The sequence below is a fragment of the Phycodurus eques genome, chromosome 11 (assembly GCF_024500275.1).
Source record: "Phycodurus eques isolate BA_2022a chromosome 11, UOR_Pequ_1.1, whole genome shotgun sequence".
NCBI lineage: Eukaryota > Metazoa > Chordata > Actinopteri > Syngnathiformes > Syngnathidae > Phycodurus > Phycodurus eques.
In genome coordinates, this window is record NC_084535.1 from 9286866 (window position 1) to 9306602 (window position 19737).

Genomic DNA, 19737 nt, shown 5'->3' on the forward strand with positions numbered 1-19737 from the left:
TGGCAAAAGGCAGACCCCGACAAGTGGCAATGTCATCGTTTATTGTTAAATATATTAAGGCCCGATTCAGCGTTAACTCCACAAACAGGATGTTTTTGTTTAAAATATCTGCGTACGTGTGGTGTACTGTGGACGTACTCTGGTCTCAGTGGGAAAGTTACGGAAGGGGGTGCTAGGTGTTGAAGGGCAATTTTTCCCACAATTCCCTCGGTGACACAGTTACTGTCTGTCTTTTCTGTGACAAGAGAATGCAGCAGACGGGAGAGAGGAGGAGTGGAGATGCTTTCACTGTCTCTTTTACGACCGCTCCCTGACTGCACCTATTGTTGCAGTGCACGGTGAAAAGGAAAAGGGCCCACAGCTGACATGGGCTGCCCTCCCAAACAACCAGTCAGTACTATAGTCCCCCCCCACACCCCTTTCCAGGCAAACGTAGATGCTGCTGAACCTAAAAGACACCAGCTTCATACCTCTTATGTTTGTGAGGCTATAATTAGCCCAGTTAGGGGTTAATTTGTGCTTTATAACGTAAGCAAGCCCGGAGGGGTGGAGGACAGACAAAGCGCAAGTGACCATGATAGATGGATTTAGGCGGCCACTAGCCCTGATCCTTTTCCCACCGGCCGGAATGCCCAGTCGGGGAATGTTCAGCAGCCTTATTTCTGCTTACGACAGGAAGCCCCGGGCACTCAAGCTTATGTGTGTTGGCACAGCTAGCAAAATACCACCACGTCAAGTTAGCGGGCAGCCGTCTGAGTTTTTACAGGGCCCGTGTTACATCAGTGCTCAGTTATGTTGCTAAAATCACAAGAAGCTGTTGTGGGTTGTTGGGAGTGCAGAGCTGTCAGTGATGAATGTAACCTTACATGACAACCACCTTGTAAAACCTGTTCTTTTTCTCTGCTGACAAGGTCATCGTTAATACGGCCGGAAATATGTAATATACATGCCAGGCCACTAGTCGGCGGTAAAGACACATGTATTATCTGCTTGTCCTCATCAACATATATGTGATATGTGAACGAAGACAATAATTGTTCAAACGGTAACAATGCTACTACATCATTGTGTTCTACCACAAACTAGTTTGCGGGGTGTAATAAGGATACATAGTCAGTTACTGCTATTCCCACTGTTTTACATGTAATTGTTATTTTTATGTTCTCAAAATGTTTTTCTTACCAGTATTTATGGTAATTAGGGTTGGGCATCGAGAATCGATAACCGATTGGACTAACATTCCTGTTCTACTGGAATCGTTAAAATTTAAACATTTCAGTTCCCAGTTTTCAATGCCTATAGTACACCGATGCCAAAGAAGAAAGTGGCGAAAACCAAATAAGAACGTGGATGAAGGCGTGCTTGTGACCAACGGCGGCGGTGAACAAAAGTGTTTCTTAACTTATTAAAATAAATGACCAGTCACCTCAGTGCAATACTTGGAATAAGATTATATTGAGCAAAGGAGGCTATCGCGATGTGTAGAAGTATGACGATGCCCAACCCTCATGGTAATTCTTACTTTATGACTGTAAAAAACAGGTTAATGTGAGGGATACATTCCAGACCCACCTGCAATAGATGGAAACGATGATATAGAACCAAAAAGGGAGGTCCTTGGTGTACGGCTGATATCCATTCCTACGGTAGGGACAGTACGCAAGTCGGAATGCAACATATCACTAACCTACATTAACTAATGCAGTGTAGGCTATAGTCATTATTTTTTGTATGAACAACACTGGGCCATAAACATAAAACAATTGAATAAAAAGTGTGGCAATAACTCAATGTGCCTTCTTGTGCCAAATGACCACGTATTCTTACACAGCTGTCCAAACTAGTTTATTGTACACTGTTCGTAACCTAAATTCCATCGTAAACTGAGGCCCTCTGTATCTCCATTTTTCTTTTAAGCTGTTCTTGTTCAAATCTAAGCAAAAAGTAGTTGAAGACAGCAAGCCTGGCATTTAACCTTTCTTTTTTTTCTTCTCCAGTGCAGTCATTTTCCTGCTGAGTTTAGCAAATGTGGGGCCAGAATCGATTGTGTTTTTCATCAAAAAACATATTGGATGACCACAAAAATTAGCCAAAATATTCCTGTAGTATTTTCATGTCAATTACACTTTAAACTTGGATGTAACCAATTATTATTTAGCCTTGTTTAAGAGAACATATATTTAGATTAAGTTGTTATAGATATCCTCTAAACGTTGTTGTTAATTTAATGTAGGGGAGTAAAACATAGAGTTTACTTAGAAGAGAAGAACTAGCCATGTTTAGCTCCCCCCTTTTTACCTTGAGGGGGTGAAGCAATGGGAAGAAGCGTGGGAGCTACTTTGAAGGCAGCACTTCTTGCTTCTGATCTTTCCACCGCCCCACCATGAAATATGGCTCTGTCTGAAGAAGCCCCGTTGGAAGGGGGAATTAAATGTGTGTGTGTGTGGGGGGGGGTCGGTCAGAGGGTGGGGTCCACCTTGGGGGCATGTCCATCTCCAGTTGCGTTTCCTGTTGTCTGCTTCAAAATTGTCTTTTTTCAAAAGCGTAAGAAAATATAGACTGATTTGAAGCAGCAGTAGAGGACAACTTTTATTCTTGAGTATTTTAACAGGTTTATGGATATTTGTCAGTACGTCCTTTAGTTACTGAAACTAAGATAACCAAAACGACTCTTTTTACAGAGTAAAATAAAAAATAAAAAGCATTTTTGGTGTGTTGTCAATGCATATAATGTCAATGTCACAGCAACTGCCGTTTGGTCTTCCAGAGATCTGAACTTTGATCAGTTTTTTTTTTTTTTTTTTTCTTGTTCTTCTCCTTCTTAAAATGTTTTATGGCGGCTGGCAAATTGACTACCGCTACTACTACAGTAGAGAGAGCTAAGGTGTGTTTGCTTTTCCCTCACTCTACGTTTACATCCAGTTGCTTGGATACATAAAAATCATGGCCGGCACAACTGGTGTGAGGAAGAAGCATGATATCCTTGTGGGAGATGTTTTTTTTTTATTTTTTTTAATATTTTTTTTTTTTTTTATTTGTTTATTTTTTTTTAATAAATACATGGTTGACTTCAAGATATAGTAATACAGTGTAACCAGTGAAATAGAACACAACCTCAGATTTATTCAGGTTTTGTCATGAAAATAAATAATAAAAATAAAAATAGTTTCTTTGTGATTATAAAATGTATTCCTACGCCGTGGCACAAACTAGTTCACTGCATGCCGTTTTAAATGTTGGAACCATTATAAACAGAGGACCCCCTGTACAATATAAAAGTGTTATAAAAGTGGTTATTGTAAAATAATGATACATTGGGTAAGAGTGATTAGACGTGTGGCACACTCAGCTTGGGACAATATACCGTTATGGACCGTGGTTTTCCGGTTTTGCAGTTCACTTTGCACTGAGGCTAGCACGAGCTAACACAAGCGGAGGAGGAGTGGGAGCATTTACTGCTAAAGATTTGCGGCCTTTTTCTGTGGTCAAAGATGTGTGGTTTGGTCACTTAATGATGCTGTCCTATAGGCTCCTCTCCTGGGTCGTGTAACCAAGTCATCATAAGTCATTTTGAACCGACACAACCTGTCAAAGAGATGGGAACTTGAAAACAGGAAGTAGGTATATATCATTGCTCTAGTGAAACTTGTTTGTAATGAAACTCCCATTGCTTGAGGTGTCTGTAGAGGATCCCCACCATTCCCCGGGCAGGTAATGGTACCAATACCCTCGTTTTCCCCAACAGGAACAGAAGCAAAACACTGTTCCAGCACTGCCAATTTGTAGCTTGGTGATACCTTCCACTGCTAATACTTTTTTTTGGAACAACAATACTGAGCAGTTTTTCAGTATTGTTGTTCCAACAAATGGGCATCTCAGTCTCGCTGTTTAGCAGCTACGATTGTCCGTCAAAATATGTCTTAATTAGGGATGGGTGATAATAAAACAATAAAGATGCATATCTCAAAATAAATGTACTTAATAACTTAATAAACATATGAGAAGCGGTCAATAGATTGCATTCATCCATGTTTTGACAAAAAATATGATTAGCCAATAATAATGCAAGTTGCTCCACGCTGAACCAGTCATGTGGCATCAATAGAACGAAGCAAATTAGCACCGACACGCAACAGGAGCTAATGTTTGTAGCCCACTGCTGAGCTGGCGCTTCAGCAGTAAAAAGAAAATAAATTGAGGGTTTCCTTGGAAGAAACGACAGGATGCTCAACGGATGACATTGTTGACAAGAGAGGCCCGAAAACTGTGGCAGCGTGGAGTTATTTTGGTTTTAATAAGTCTGACAAGAAACAGCGTGCACCCTCCCCCACCACATCGGAAAACAACAAACAAAATGTATCACAAAAGACATGCTACCAGCAAGCACACTTGAAAATAAGGGATTAAAGTAACAGACCCTCGTTACCAACACCCTGGGGGTAAATTTTCTTAAACAGTATTGTTCTTTGTCATCAACTTTTGACAGAAAATACATTTTTAATTAAATTCAAAAGGTTAAAAAAAAAAAGTAATTTGTTTAATGTCATGATATATATAAATATCCAGTGATATGGAAAAAATATATATATTGTGATGAGATTTTTCTTTTCCCCATATCATCCAGCCCTATCTGTGCATTGTTGGAATGTCATTGCTAAATGACAATTTTCATTTTGTAATTGATTTATTCTTTTCAGCATTAATATGTATGCAATTTCAAAGCCTTGATTTTAATGGGGTTACTGCACAGTCATAGCCATAAACACAATTTTACTAATAATTGGCATAATAATTTATTTTAGTGTTTCCTTTTTGACCTTGGTTTCCTCATTTTCGATTTTGGCCAATGCACAAAGCAAGATCCATAAAGACAAGGATGAGACTTTGGTGTGGTCTGTACAGAGTCCTGACATCAACCTGATAACCTGAACGTTTTGGATGAATTAGGGTGCAGATTGAGAGCAAGGCCTTCTCGTCCGACATCACTGTGTGACCTCACAAATACACTTCTGGAAGAGTGGTCAGGAAATCCTGACACACACTCCTAAATTTTGTTGAAAGCCTTTTCAGAAGAATTAAAGCTGTTGTAGTGGTAAAGGTTGGACTGACATCATATTAAACCTTATTGACTAAGAATGCGATGTCACTTCAGATCATGTGAGTCAAGGCAGGGGAGCAAATACTTTGCCACTATAGTGTATCTACTTTTGGTTCACTTGGCACATCTTTATTTATTTATTTATATTTGAAGTTTTGAATCATGTTCTGACAAAGGAAAACTGGTCTCCTCATGACTCCGTAAAAACCATATTTGTGTATTTGTCTGCCTGTTGGTATTGAATGTTGTGTCCTTGGCGTAGGCTGTAGTCTGTACTTCTCACGCGAGGCAAGGTGTCGAGTTCCAGGTGAGTTTTCAGGGTTCCCTCCGACTTTTATCTGTTTTACCAGTTTTCGGGCCTGGGGACAGGTGCATTGTGGCACTGTCAGGTCTCCGCTTCTACTGTAACAAATGACCCGCACAGCGCTCTTGGCCACATTGAATATCGCCTATCATTTCCTCACCCACACTGTCTTTTTACCTTCACCAACACTGCTTTCACCTCAGTGCATTTGCAGCACTAGTCTTTCACCAGGACACTTAAGGTTTATAATCAAGGACCTTTTGGACTAAATGATATTTTGGACTAAAAATGGGACCTCTTTTGAGGAAATTTTATTACATTTTGTTTTAAAAAAGTTATTCAAGGCTCTTCGTTGTAGCTACTACCCTCTAGTTTTCTTTTTTCCTCTGGAAATGCACAACAGAATCCAAGGGTGCTTTAATGCCTACATACCATATACTCTTGTAGCATAGTCACAAAAACAGTAACATGTCAGGAAAAAAAATTGTATGCTAATGCATGACCAGTAGTAAAGTGCAGGGGGTCCTCTGTTTACAACAGAATTCTGTTCCTGGGGCGGCAGCATAATCCAAAATTCAGGATGGGGCGTCATCTATCAATAACCTGTGCGAACATAGTAGTTAAGTTATAAATGTAGTGAATATTTGTAAAATAAACACTTCTAGCCCATGAAAAAAATCAAATGAATGACAGTACAAACAGTGTTAACTGAGCTTCTTTTTCAATGTGACCACATATTCTTACACCTCCACACAAACCATTAATTTGAAACGAACTCCCAGAAAACTGTAGATCAGATGAGACATTGAGTTCTTTTAAATCAAGCTTTAAAACTCACCTGTTCAGCATTGCCTTTAAGTTGATTATATTGACTCTAATTGCATTCTAACTTGTTTGAATATCTAAATTGTTTTTTAATGATGTTGTAAATTTTATCTTTTAACTATCTTAATGTCTTTGTAAAGCACTTTGAGTCACTTTGCTGTTGATTGCACTATACAAATAAACTTGCCTTGCCTAATCTACACTGTACTATCTTTGACTTTGAATGTGCGTGGCTTTTAATGGCAGGGCCTGATGTGTTGAGTGACGTGGAAGTCAGCATATGAGAGTGTAGAGTTGGCTGGCTGTTTAAATGGCTAACCTTGCGTGTTGAGTGACTGTGTCAGTCGTGACTGTGAAGATAGTGTATGAATTTTCTTGTTCCTAGGGCCCGACCGATTCATTGGTCACTGATGAATATTAGCCCATTTCAAAATAATCATAATCAGCTGGGGTTTGTTTGTTTGTGTATTTATTTATTTAGCAGTTGCTAAAACACAGTTTCAAAGTGGAATGAGGGGCAAAGAGCTCGGAGATGCAGGAAGGGGCAAGATCATGAAGTGCCTTATAAGTAATCAAAATGATCTTATAGTTGATTCTGAATTTTACTGGAAGCCAGTGGAGGGATGCAAGGACAAAAGTAATGTGGGACCTATGGCTGATTCTTGTTAAAAGTCTAGCTGCAGAATTTTGGATTAACTGCAATCGTTTGAGAGAAGACGGGGTAAGGCAGCTGAAGATAGAGTTGTATCATAGCCATCATCTTTTGAGGTGTAAATGCTGCTTATTTTCTCATGAAACAGTTAATGCAGTTATGTTTTGAAGTGATGCAGAATGAGGTCCTTGCACTGCTTGTCCATTAGCTGGAGCTCTGATTCCAGTCAATCCAACATGCATCTTTCCTGAGACGATGACTTGTTGTCCCAGTTCTCGTGTGGCCATGCGTGAATACCGCCATCATTCACAACAACAGTAGTGGATTGCCATGTTACGTTTGTGCTGCCTTAGCTCCTTTACAGCTAAATCTTCTCTACGTCTGATCCGCTATGTCAGTGAGGATGGGGAACAGTATATCCCACATTCTTAAATCCACCATGTATAACAACCAGAAGGGCAATCAAGAGAAAGTTATGGGTAAGTTTCAGCATTGCGTGGAAAAAAAGAATAAAAAAGAAAAGGTTGGCTCCATTTCACTGTAACTTTCTGTTAGTACATCATATATTTAAAATTCAACTCTGTCAAAGATGACATGTTTGAATGTCTGAGAAAGCCGTCTTGTTTTCATTTTGGTTGATGTGTTGTTGCAAAGAAAATAATGGAGTAGAAGAAATTTAATTTAATGTTAAAGGGCATCATGAATAATGTTTTGCCCCTCACTCATTATGTTGCTTATAAGCCTATTCTGCATAAATCTAAATTCTTCAGTTAATGCTTTTTACATGTTTTTGGACTTCCTCTTACTTTGGTTTTTACTTCCTAAATTCCTCTCTGTTGTAAAGCTAAACAAATACTAAAGGACAAAGTATAGTAAAACAGTCAAATGTTCTGCCTTTAATTCATATCTTTGTTGTTGTAAGCGTTAAGGGACCCAAAAATATGTTCATTATATATATTTTTTTTAAATTAATCAGCCAATTAATCTCTTTTCATCATTTTTTTTCCTACCAAATATCGGTATTGGCATCAACCTAAAAAAAATCCATGTTGGTGGGGCCCTACTTGTTATGTGATTATTTTGTTACCGTTTGTTCAATAAAGTGATTAAAGGTGCGCCTGTACCTATCCTTGACCAGCTGTGGTAGAATTGCAATGCGTTCTAACTGGTAGGCTTTGCAGTAGACACGTTGCACTTTGATATCTTAATTGTGAAACGATCCCAAACTTTTGACATTATTTATGCACTCTTTTCTCCTGGCTCGTGGTTATTGCTACATGAGTCCGCAGTAACATTAGTCCGTGTGGAAAAATTATCACTTCAAACCTTCATGGCAGCGATTTTGCTCTTATTTTTGTAATTGAATCATTCGATTTATTTGAATAATCGTCACAGCCCTAACTTCAACATACACCGTCTGCGTCTTCTCCTTTCACCATCGTTCCTGTCATACTGTGTTGCGTGTTTTTGTTTTCACATTAAGGGCTAAATTCCTGTTTTTGTTTTAATTCCTCATTTAAAAAAATTAAAAAAAAACACTAAGCTACATGTTTTTCCTCATGTTTTTGAGATTTTAGTGTGAATGCTGAATGCTGTGGACTGAATGAGTAGTTCGTTTTTGAACCGATGAACTTAGTTTAAAAATGTGAATTACGAACAATGAACTGAACTTTGAACTAGTTCGCATAGAAACTGAACTTTCCCAACACTGATCCTGTATTATTTCACATTGCAAGATATATGGCAGGTTTAAAAAAAAAAAATGCAACGTCATTTTTTTTACCCCAATGTCATGCAGCCCTAGTGTACATACAGTATACTGTAAAGGATTACCAATGTCCAGTGGAATACGTTGTACAGGGGGTCCTCTGTTTATAATGGTTCCAACATTTAAAACGGCATGCAGTGAACTAGTTTGTGCCACGGCGTAGGAATACATCATGTGGTACTTGAAGGCCCAGTCAGTTTTTTGTTTTGTTTTTTTATTTATTTTTTCATGGTCTAGAAGTGTTTTTCTTCTAAATATTTACTGTAATAATGACTTTACAACATCATTAACATAGGTTAGTTATAGATAACGGCACCCTCCGATTCGGGTTATATCACCCCCTTAGGAACGGAACCCGTTTTTAAACTGAGGGCCCCCAGTAGTTGTCTACAGGTTTCGTCTTTAGTTGTCCACATTCTTCCACGACCCGTGTCATAATTAATCTCTCTCCTTTGTCTGTCCGCCTTCAGTTCTATTACTTGAAACTATAGAGAACGACGACATCGGGAGGAAGACATTGAAGATCACAGACTTCGGCCTGGCACGGGAGTGGCACAAGACCACGAAGATGTCGGCGGCGGGCACCTACTCCTGGATGGCCCCCGAGGTCATCAGGTTGTCACTCTTTTCCAAAGGCAGTGACGTTTGGAGGTAAGACGGTTTTGTTTTGTTTTTCCACTCTGCTCCTGTGTCTGTCTCATTCGCTCTGCGAGTGTCTGTCCCCTCCTTGCCGTCCTCTACCTCCTTCTCCTCCTCCTCCTCACACACAGACAAGTGCACCACCAATCCCCCCCACCCTCACTCACTCCCTCCCCGACAGCAGAGAGGAGAGGATGGTTTTTTCACACAGGTTTTAGAGTGCATATTTCAGCATTTTAACGTCATGTGAAATAAATATATATGCAACTGTTCATTTTCATGGTCACCATTATCTAATGTAAGATGTTTTGAGTTTTGTAAGTAGCGACTTTATGAAATGAATGAAAATCACTGAAGGAGTGGCCTTTTGACGTCAGCTTTATTTTTACAACCAAAACATTTACATCCGGGCTAAGAACAGCTCTCCACTTCACCGTTCCTCGGCTACTGTGGTTTGACTCATGTTACGTTTAATGAACACACAAGAAAAACAGTGCACGATTGATTTCTTCTCTTACTATTCGGAAACAACAATGTTCGACAATAGAACACGAGACCTAGTAAAAGCTAATAAAAAATATTGTATGTGGGCTATCTGTGAACAAACAGTATCGCCACAATCTTTCCTGAACATGTCTCTCACATAACTCCCATGTCCACCATCAATTTAAAACTACACTTATCCTGTCATGCAGGATTTACCATCTTCATTAAAATAATTTTGAAATGGTTCCAACTGTATTTAGTTATAATTTTATGTAGTGCATGTTTTGATTATGCGGCATGGTGGCCGACTGGTTAGAGCGTCAGCCTCACAGTTCTGAGGACCGGGGTTGAATCCCCGGCCCCGCCTGTGTGGAGTTTGCATGTTCTTCCCGTGCCTGCGTGGGTTTTCTCCGGGCACTCCGGTTTCCTCCCACATCCCAAAAACATGCATTAATTGGAGACTCTAAATTGCCCGTAGGTGTGAATGTGAGTGTGAATGGTTGTTTGTTTGTATGTGCCCTGCGATTGGCTGGCAACCTGTTCAGAGTGTACCCCGCGTCCTGCCCGATGATAGCTGGGATAGGCTCCAGCATGCCCGCGACCCTAGTGAGGAGAAGCGGCTCAGAAAATGGACGGATGGACGGATGTTTTGATTATTTACATTTTTTTGTTAACTATTTTTGGGTCACTTTTTAATGTTTCCTAAGATGTTTTTGTGGATTAGTAGTGTTCTGCTTTTTTCTCTTGAATCATATTTTGGGTATTACAAAAATGTGTGTTCATGTTCATACACCTATACAGTATCCTGTGTATTAATTTTCTTATTTTTTATATCGACTGATAAAACGGTTAACAGCTGATTCCGATGTTGGATATGGGCTATTTTATAAATTTGTAATTTTTTTAAGCCCCCACTATCGGCATCGGCCACAAAAATACCATATCAGTCGGACTCTGATTTAAACACGCGTTCTCCTTTCTTAAACACTATTCCTTGTTTCCCCAGCTATGGCATCTTGCTATGGGAGTTGTTAACAGGGGAGGTGCCTTACAGAGGAATAGACGGCCTGGCTGTCGCTTATGGCGTGGCCGTCAATAAATTAACATTACCAATCCCCTCCACCTGCCCCGAACCCTTCGCCAGGCTCATGGAAGGTAAATAAAAAAGGTATGAACGCTCATTAAGCCACAACTTTAGCTACACCTGTTTGTCTATAATTTGGCAGAGTGTTGGGACCAGGACCCACACGTGCGCCCCTCCTTTTCCTGCATCCTTGAGCAGCTGTCAGCAATCGAGGAGGCGGTGATGGCCACCATGCCGCAGGACTCCTTCCACATCATGCAGGATGACTGGCGCGTGGAGATCCAGGAGATGTTTGATGAACTCAGGACCAAAGAGAAGGTAGAAGATCTAGTATTTAGCTGCCTTTGGCTTTTACAAAGAACACAGCAAAGGCGGCACAATCAGATGCGAGCATCTGGTGTGACATACTGTATAATACTTGTCAGACAGCCACAGTTATGTACGTAAATGCATTGCACACAGGAGGGCAGCACGTTTCCCTGAGGAGAAGTAGTAGGTTTGAATCTCTGCTTCTGCTTCGACCTTCATGTGTTCTCTCCTGTGCTTGTGTGCGTTCCATATTAGGTTCATTGAAGACTAATTGTCCACAGGTGTGAGTGTGACTGTACAAGGAAAGCAGCTTACTTGCTGAGGTGCTTCAGTGTATTTCCCCTTGTAAAAACTTCTAATTGACTTCTATACGTCTCCTATGACTGGCCTAACGTTGGGAGGTAATTGCATCCAGAACTGAAGCTCCAGCTGTTTGTTAACTTCTTCTTAAAATAAAATGTAAACCCCCACCTTATCGCAGTTAAGTTTTCGTGGTCCTGGTATTTTTTTATTTTTTTATTTGTTATTACAGTTGTTATTCTATTTTTGTTACTGCTTGAGCAATACTTTTGTTATCCCTTGCTCTTGCTCCCTCTCGATATATTATGTGTTTAAATGTGTTTTTATTGTTTTAAGTGTTTTTGAAGACCTTAAAAAAAATTTAATTATTGAAATGTAATAAAAACATGCCTACAGTGTATTTAAATAGGATATTTCTATTTCGCGGATTTTCACTTATCATGGGGGGCTGTGGAACATAACCCCTGCGATGGAGCGGCCTTTACTGTACATGATCAACAGCGCTGACACGTACCCATGATAGCTTAGTGTGATGATTGAGTAAATTAGCCGCCACATCAGCACATTTCCCGCAAGAACCCCCAAGTAATCTGGTCTGCAGTTGGGGGGTGGCTAAACTACTTTCAGCGAGTCATCCGGTAAGGATTATGATTAATACTCAGCCTGAAGGAATTAAAGGGAAAATGGATGGACGGAAGAAAATGTAATTCTTGCGAGGAGATCACAACACTCCAATGAAGTGAGACTAGATTTTCCATCCATCCATCCATTTTCTGAGCCGCTTCTCCTCACTAGGGTCGCGGGCTAGATTTTAACTTATTAAACCATAAATTAAGTCTACTTTAGCTGTATATTGATTATGCTATCTCATGTTCATGTCCACTTTGGTTCCAGGAGCTGCGTTCCCGTGAAGAGGATCTGACGCGGGCCGCCCTGCAGCAGAAGTCCCAGGAGGAGCATCTGAAGCGGCGTGAGCAGGAGTTGGCCGAGCGGGAGATCAATGTGTTGGAGCGGGAGCTCAACATCCTCATCTTCCAGCTCAACAAGGACAAGCCCAACGTGAAGAAGCGCAAGGGCAAGTTCAAGCGCTCCCGCCTTAAGCTCAAGGATGGCAACCGCATCAGCTTGCCCTCAGGTATGTAGTACGCAGGTCGAAGAAACGTCGTAAGTAAGGCTTTCAGGTATCCAGCGTGTAGTTTGTGGACGGCTGTATCATAAGAGCAGTAGCAAGTGACTCCCGCGTGCGGCCACAATGCATACATGGTACTGGTTTCTGCCTTTTTCTTTGACTGGTGTGCCTCACAACGAGTGGAATTGACCAACCAATAACAATCTACCTATCCTTAGTGGTTCTTTTGAGGGTTCAATATGCCACCCACTGATGATTTGGCTTATTGTGGGAGAGAGCAACTGCACATGGGATTGAATTTTGATCGTTATTTTTGCCGCCACAATTGAGTTAACCTCCTGCCATATTTATTTTGAAAATAACATTTTAAAATGCGAGCATGCTGCATATCTAATCAAACACTTTCTCAACCACTAGTCAACCAACCACCAAGTTTCAAAAGCTGCCTAAATAACAAGCAAGCGCAGCCTGCTGAGAAATGGCGAGCTAAGAAAGTGCAGGTAAAATTACAGATTAGAAGCATCATGTTGTGGAGCTAATGCCTCGAAAGGGATCAGAATCTCTTCATCAGCAGGGATCAGCATGTCTTCATTTGTTTCATTCACGAATTCAGGACATGTGATGTTAAACTAGATATTAGAGTATTACAGTGGAACGGACATCCGGATATAACGGATGTCTGATGGAACGGATTGTCAGGACTGAACAATATGTCCAAAAATAGTTTCCATTTGTCACTTAAATTGCCTACTGGCGCTGTGGCACAATGCAGGTAGAGAATGGGAATGACGTGTTTCTGAGTCACAGATATACAATATTACTAGATCTAATTCCAAAAGACATTCCTCCCGTGCCTGCATGGCTGCCATGTTGAATGTAGCGCATTGACGTGGCGGCCATGTGACGATGGTTATATCTATTTTTAGTATTGTGTCTATGTATTGTATATATTGTACATAGAGCAGCGAGACAGTGGCATGGCTGTGGCATTAATTGTGAGGAGTACAAAACTCAAGAATTTGGACTCTGGAACATGCTATTTTTGGTACAGTAACAGTTTTTTTGTCAAGCCATTTGCCTTTGGAAACAGCTTCGGAACTAGGAAGCACACTCATTACGGGTCATGAAAGTGACTCACCTATGATGAGCACTGTACGACAACAATGTCACCATGACCAAGCACACCAGTGTGGTAAGTTTGCGTAAAATGTGAAACTTTCAAACATTTTCAAGCTTTTTTTGTATTTATTTACAATAACTTTGTAATGTACTAGTTGTTTTAGGCCACGAAAAAAAATCCTAGAAAACATTAATTTTGTAGTCTACAGTAATATGGGTACATATGGCCTCCCCCAAAAAATGTAATGGACAATCAGCTATATCGGATGATCCCCTAGCCCTATTATTCCGTTCTATCGAGGTTCCACTGTATTTATTCACCTTAGCCATTGGTATATTTTGAATTCTTGGGTGAGTTTTTTTTTTAAATATATACAGTATATATAATTTATTCTAAAAGCATAATCCATTCATATTAAAGTTTAATTTTGCACAGAAAACTGCTTACATATTGTTTGTCAAAATAATAGTGCTGTAATAATAGATGTTTCTCATAACATGAATCATTGTGATTTGGAATCGTGATTAAAATGTTGATCGAAATAATAATGATTATCATTTTGGCCATAATCTTGCAGCCCTACCTAAAAGTGTAATTATCAGTTGACAACGCTACATCAAATTGTGTGACTTTAAGAAGGGCACCTGTTCATGTGTAACCTCGCTACCATGCACTCTTGACATTGTAACAAGCTCCCATCTGTCCTCCTCCATGCATTCCGCAGACTTCCAGCACAAGATCACAGTGCAGGCGTCCCCCTCCATGGACAAGAGGCGGAGCCTTCACAGCACCAGCTCCTCTCCTCCCAGCAGTCCCACACTCATCCCCCGCCTACGAGCTATTCAGCGTGAGGCTTTCCTATTTTTTAAAATTATTATTATTATTATTATTTTTTTTTTTGCTTGGTGTTTCCCCGCCAGGTCCAACCCAGAGCGAGTGTCCAACGCGCACGTCTTACACGGCTGCCCGTCAGCTGGCGGCGAAGGGGAAAAGCAAGAGGGGAACATTGGCCGTGACGAGGCGCACGTGAACAAAAGCGGGCCGGGACAGTTGTTTGAACAGTTTGCTAATGTTGTTAGTCACGCACCAACAGCCATGCAACAACTGGAACAAATTCCGCTTGACCGCTGGTGATCGGCTCTGACGTGTGCATAGAGCGCCCAGATTAGCCTTTGGCAGACATCCCCCGATATGTATCGCTGTTCAGCAAAACACAGCAGCACAAACTGTACCTGTCTGTTTACATTGACATCCATTTTATACAGATTCAAAATCCGATTTAAGGTGTGAAAGCCAGCGGCAATAACGCAACCAATCGCCACTAAACAATTCAGTCATGTTGTTTTTAAAAAATAATAATTTTTCATTAGTTGCCGACTACCTACAACTCGTTTGGCTGTGTTTCCAAATGTTGTATCACAAATGAATATCGTCGCACCAGCGTAGACATTTCGACCAGTGCCGTTTATACAGAACAGAGAAACGGCGGAAACATGCATACTCAGTGTGAAAGGGGTTTCCTTTTGCATCAAGTTCTGGAATGTTTTGCGAGTTTTCCTCAGAATGTTTCACGCTGTGGTACCAGTCATAGTAAAATTACTACTATTTGACCAAATACATTCATCTTTTTAATATCTTTAGCCAAAGCCTGAAAACATAACTGCCTAAGTATTTTTGTTTTAACCATTTTTTGAAAACACGCAAACAAACAATAAATTCAACAAACATGAAGTTGCCTTTATTCAACCTTTACGCATAACCATGACCTGGATAACTGAGAAAATTTACATTCAACTATTTTTAACATGCACATTGGTATTTTTTATTTGATATTGTGACACTAAGTTAATAATTACTTTTTTAGCAATTATGCTATTAGGCTAACGATATTGTGAAACGTAATGTGGAGTTTTTTTATTTCCATTTAAAACATAATTGAACTGTTTCCCTCCTCAGTGACGTACCCCGTGCCGAGGGACACTTTGTTTGTTTACCAGCAGGATGTGGATCTGACCAGCGAGCTCTCAGGGCTCGGCGGTGAGGGCAAGTCAGCGAGTGGTGGAAGCGGCACCAGCTAACTAATTGTTCATGCGAATCAAGACTTTGCTTTTGGGGGATGTTTAACTTGCTGGTCCAAACAGTCCTATCACCTGTGCTAATTCAGTTGATTTGTATGATTAATGTTGAGATGTCAATAATCACGTTATTCTCATTGGCCTGTTGGTGGACCCCTCTCACGCTTCTTTACACACACGTAACTGGGGACTGTTTGCAGCCATGTTGTTAGTGTAAGCAGCGGGGACAAGCTTTAAACTATGGAAGCTACTAAAAAAAATAATAATAATTGGTCTCAAATTCATTTGACTGAATCGGGAAAAAACAGAAAAAGCGGCCTGTGAACGACTGGTTAGAGCATCTGCCTCACCGTTCTGAGTTCTGTGGAGTTTGCATGTTCTCCTCGTGCCTGTGTGGGATTTCTCCGGGTACTCCGGTTTCCTCCCACATCCCAAAAACATGTATGGTAGGTTAATTGAAGACTAAATTTCCCGTAGGTGTCAATGTGAGTGTGAATGGTTGTTTGTTTATATGTGCCCTGCGATTGGCTGGCAACCAGTTCAGGGTGTACCCCGCCTCCTGCCCGATGATACCTGGGATAGGCTCCAGCACTTCCGCGACCCTTGTGAGGATAAGCGGCTCAGAAAATGGATGGATGGATGAATCGAAAAAATGTATGAATTGTCCAACCCTACACATAACACACATGAAGCTTTAATAATAGCAACTTTCTGGCTTTTTCTTTGAATGGTGTGACTCACAACAAGGGGGATTAACCAACCAATAAATTACCTGTCCTTAGTGGATCTTTTGAGGGTTCAATATCCCACCTGCTGATGGTCTGGCATTCTTTGTGTGTGTGTGTGTGTGTGTGTGTGTGTGTGTGTGCAGTCACGCAAGATGAGAGCAACCGCACGTGGGGTCGAGGCGCCCCCTTAAGGCCGGAGGATTTTGACGACGTGAGAAGGGGCATCAAGAAGAAGGGGAGAACCTGGGGTCCCAGTTCAGTGCAGAGCAAGGAGAGGCCCGCTGCCACAGAGAGGTAAACTGTTATGTGTTTACTTTTTTTTTTTTTTTTTTTGGTGGTGTTAAGTGTGTATTCTCTTCAGAGTACGTCCCCTCTCAGATGGCAGCAATCCGTGGACCACCAGTCTGGTGAAATCACAGAAGTCTGTACCCCTCTGTGCCATCTTTGCTGAACAAGGTGCCTTCATTCCTCCTTGCAGTGAAATATATCAAAATTTACTCATTCTTCATGTTTGAAATGTTTGTTATTGTGTGTTTTAACAGTAATTCACATGTAGACATAAAGACCTAATCCATAAAGGTTATCTCAGTCTTCCATTTTGAGAATGTCACAGAATTTTTTTGTCATACAGCTAACGTAAAAATGCCAAAAAGTGCAACTGTGTTGGCAACAGAGGAGCTGTAGGTGGTAGCCTTGTGCATAGCAGTGCAGTGTTTGTGGATACAAATTTGCTCCAAAATGATTCTTGCATCTGGGTTTTGTTGATGTGTACTGTGAACCCTCAGGGTTAGGGATGAAGCCCTAATTTTGAAAATTTACCCCCCTCCATCCCACAAAATGTTTCAATAATTTCCTATATTATTAGTTTAAATGCTAAATATGCCCCCAAACTATGATCCCAAAACACTTACAAATAATTTCATGGATGGATCTTTTCGAGGTTGGTTCCTCCCAAGAAAATATTTACATTTAAAAAAATAAATAAAAATACAAATTGAGAGGAAATTTGTATTCATTTAAATTGGGTATATTAAATCCATGAAAAGGTGAATCTGCGGGTGCAGAAGTGCGAATATGCGTGGTCCATTGTAACCCCTTCCCCTGTTAGGGGATAGAGACTGAGGCCTGCTGAGAATGACCCCCCCACCCTCCACCCCTAAAAATATGATGTTGCGTAAATATGCCACAATTTGTGATCCCAAGACACTTTAATATCATTTCGGCGAGTATCTGTGTAAAAAAATTGAAGAATGCATTGTAGTGATCTCCGGCTGAAATTAGTATTGTTCCTGACTTCCAGCAGGAGGCGGTCAAGATGACGCGTTCCCTCAGGAGTGTCCAGACAGCAGCTCCAAACCAAAGCAGATCAAGTTCCCCAACCAGGTGTACCTGGATCTACCTCTGTGCCGGGATGAGCAGCAGCCTCCCGGCGTCGGCGGGGAAGCCGGGGCCGCGTCTGCGGTTCAGGGCGGCCCGACCGAGAGTCCGGAGGACCCCTACACCACCACCTCCACCTCCTCCGCCTCCACCACACCGCAGCTCACGCCTACCAACAGCCTGAAGAGGATATCGACCCGCCGCAAGACTGATTCTGTGCTGTACGCCTGCGGCTCGCTGCTGGCCTCCGTCGTGCTCGGCTATGACATCCGTGAGGCGCTTAAGAACGCTCAAGACGATGGGGAGGCGCCACGGGAGGAGAAGAAAAAAAAGGAGGGCCTGTTCCAGCGTGCTACCCGCTTCCGCCGCAGCACCTCCCCCCCGAGCGGCGGCGGCCGACCCCGTAAGGATGAGACCTCTGCGGGCCACGCCCCCAACCCGCACGCCAACTTGGTTTCCATGTCGGCCATAGTAGAATGTCAGTCCACCAAATGTCTGCTGCAGTCGGAGGTGTCGCAGTGCGGCCCCGCCAAGGTGGACCTCGTGCCTGTCAGTCATCACCTCGAGACCCCTCGGCCTGCGCCGCCACCGCCCGTGGAAAATAAACAGACGCCGCCACCACAAACCCAAAGTCAATCGCCGGAGGTAATGATGAACCATAACACGGGGACACGCCTCCGCAGGAAAAAGTACAACAACCATGATGGTGAGTTTTACACTGCCTTTAAACACTTGCGTGTATCCTGTAAATGGTATTTACATGAAATGGGGGTGTGAAACAATGTCGGCCTGACGTTTAAGCTACCTTCAGAGGTAGCAACAGAGGACGGACTAGGCTTGTGTGCATTTTGTGTAGCTACAAAATCTGATTTTCTTCTCCCTTTATTGAAAAATCCAATGTCAATGACATTATTCAAATCATATTCTGCTCTGTTTTTGTCTCCTGTTACCAAACAAGGCACATTTAGAGTGAGATAGAAAATCCGTCATTCACAGCTCTTTTCTCCTACAGTTTTAGAGGTGACCTCCAACTCTTTCTGATACAGCACCGCCCATCGGCATTACACTCCAATTGCAGTTATAAATGACATCCCACTAGTGCAATGTGGGTAGGATGATGACAGTTTTAATAATGTCAGAGGTGGCCTGAAATCAGGCAGAAGCGGCCCCCTCCGTAAATACAAAATATTGGTTCTTCTTTTCACCATTTTGCTTTTATTTTGGGATTGTCACCTTGAAAGTCTGCATTTTTTTCATTTCACTGTTTTATCTTTTTATCCATCCTTCTTCTATGTTGGGATTTTATCTTGATTTTAATCTTGGTTTGAATCAATACTTCTTTTGTTTACTATATTGTCTGCATGTTTATATACGTTTATGCCTAGATTGGTAAAAGAAACAAGCCCTATAGAGTACAATGGATGGATGGATACAAGTATTATTATCATTGTGGTGACCTATCCCTGCCCTCTCTGAAGCTGAAAAACAAACAAAAAATACAAATAAAACATCACTTATTTATTTGAAGCTAAAGCGTGAGACACGTGAATCCTTTTTTCTTAGCCTCTGTAATGCACAATGGATTTGCCTTTTATTTTGGTTTAATTTCCACGCCAACCTTTATCCATCCAGTCATCCATTTTCCAAACCGCTTATCCTCACTAAGGTTGCCTATCCCAGCTGACTCTGGACCCTCAACTGGTCACCAGCCGATCGCAGGGCATTTGCAAAAAAAAAATATTTGAATGAATCCATCACATGAATGTTTACCCAGTCCTACTGTAGATAAATAAATATCCTCTTCAAGTGGCTCCGGTGCAGCCATTTTGCGTGTTCTCTGTGT

General features: G+C 41.4%; 1 protein-coding gene across 3 annotated transcripts in view; it reads left to right on the forward strand.

The window, feature by feature from the left end:
• Window positions 1-19737, forward strand: part of map3k21 (mitogen-activated protein kinase kinase kinase 21) — a 35393-nt gene that overhangs the window by 12887 nt on the left and 2769 nt on the right. The window contains exons 2-10 of one of the 3 annotated variants that reach the window (XM_061690779.1): window positions 9118-9298; window positions 10779-10927; window positions 10999-11174; window positions 12360-12600; window positions 14439-14561; window positions 15671-15751; window positions 16661-16811; window positions 16879-16973; window positions 17821-18600. In XM_061690779.1, the coding sequence (XP_061546763.1) occupies window positions 9118-9298; window positions 10779-10927; window positions 10999-11174; window positions 12360-12600; window positions 14439-14561; window positions 15671-15751; window positions 16661-16811; window positions 16879-16973; window positions 17821-18600 (1977 nt within the window). Of the gene's footprint in view, window positions 1-9117; window positions 9299-10778; window positions 10928-10998; window positions 11175-12359; window positions 12601-14438; window positions 14562-15670; window positions 15752-16660; window positions 16812-16878; window positions 16974-17817; window positions 18601-19737 lie in introns of all 3 variants that reach the window. The other 2 variants (XM_061690778.1, XM_061690780.1) reach the window with 2 other exon arrangements.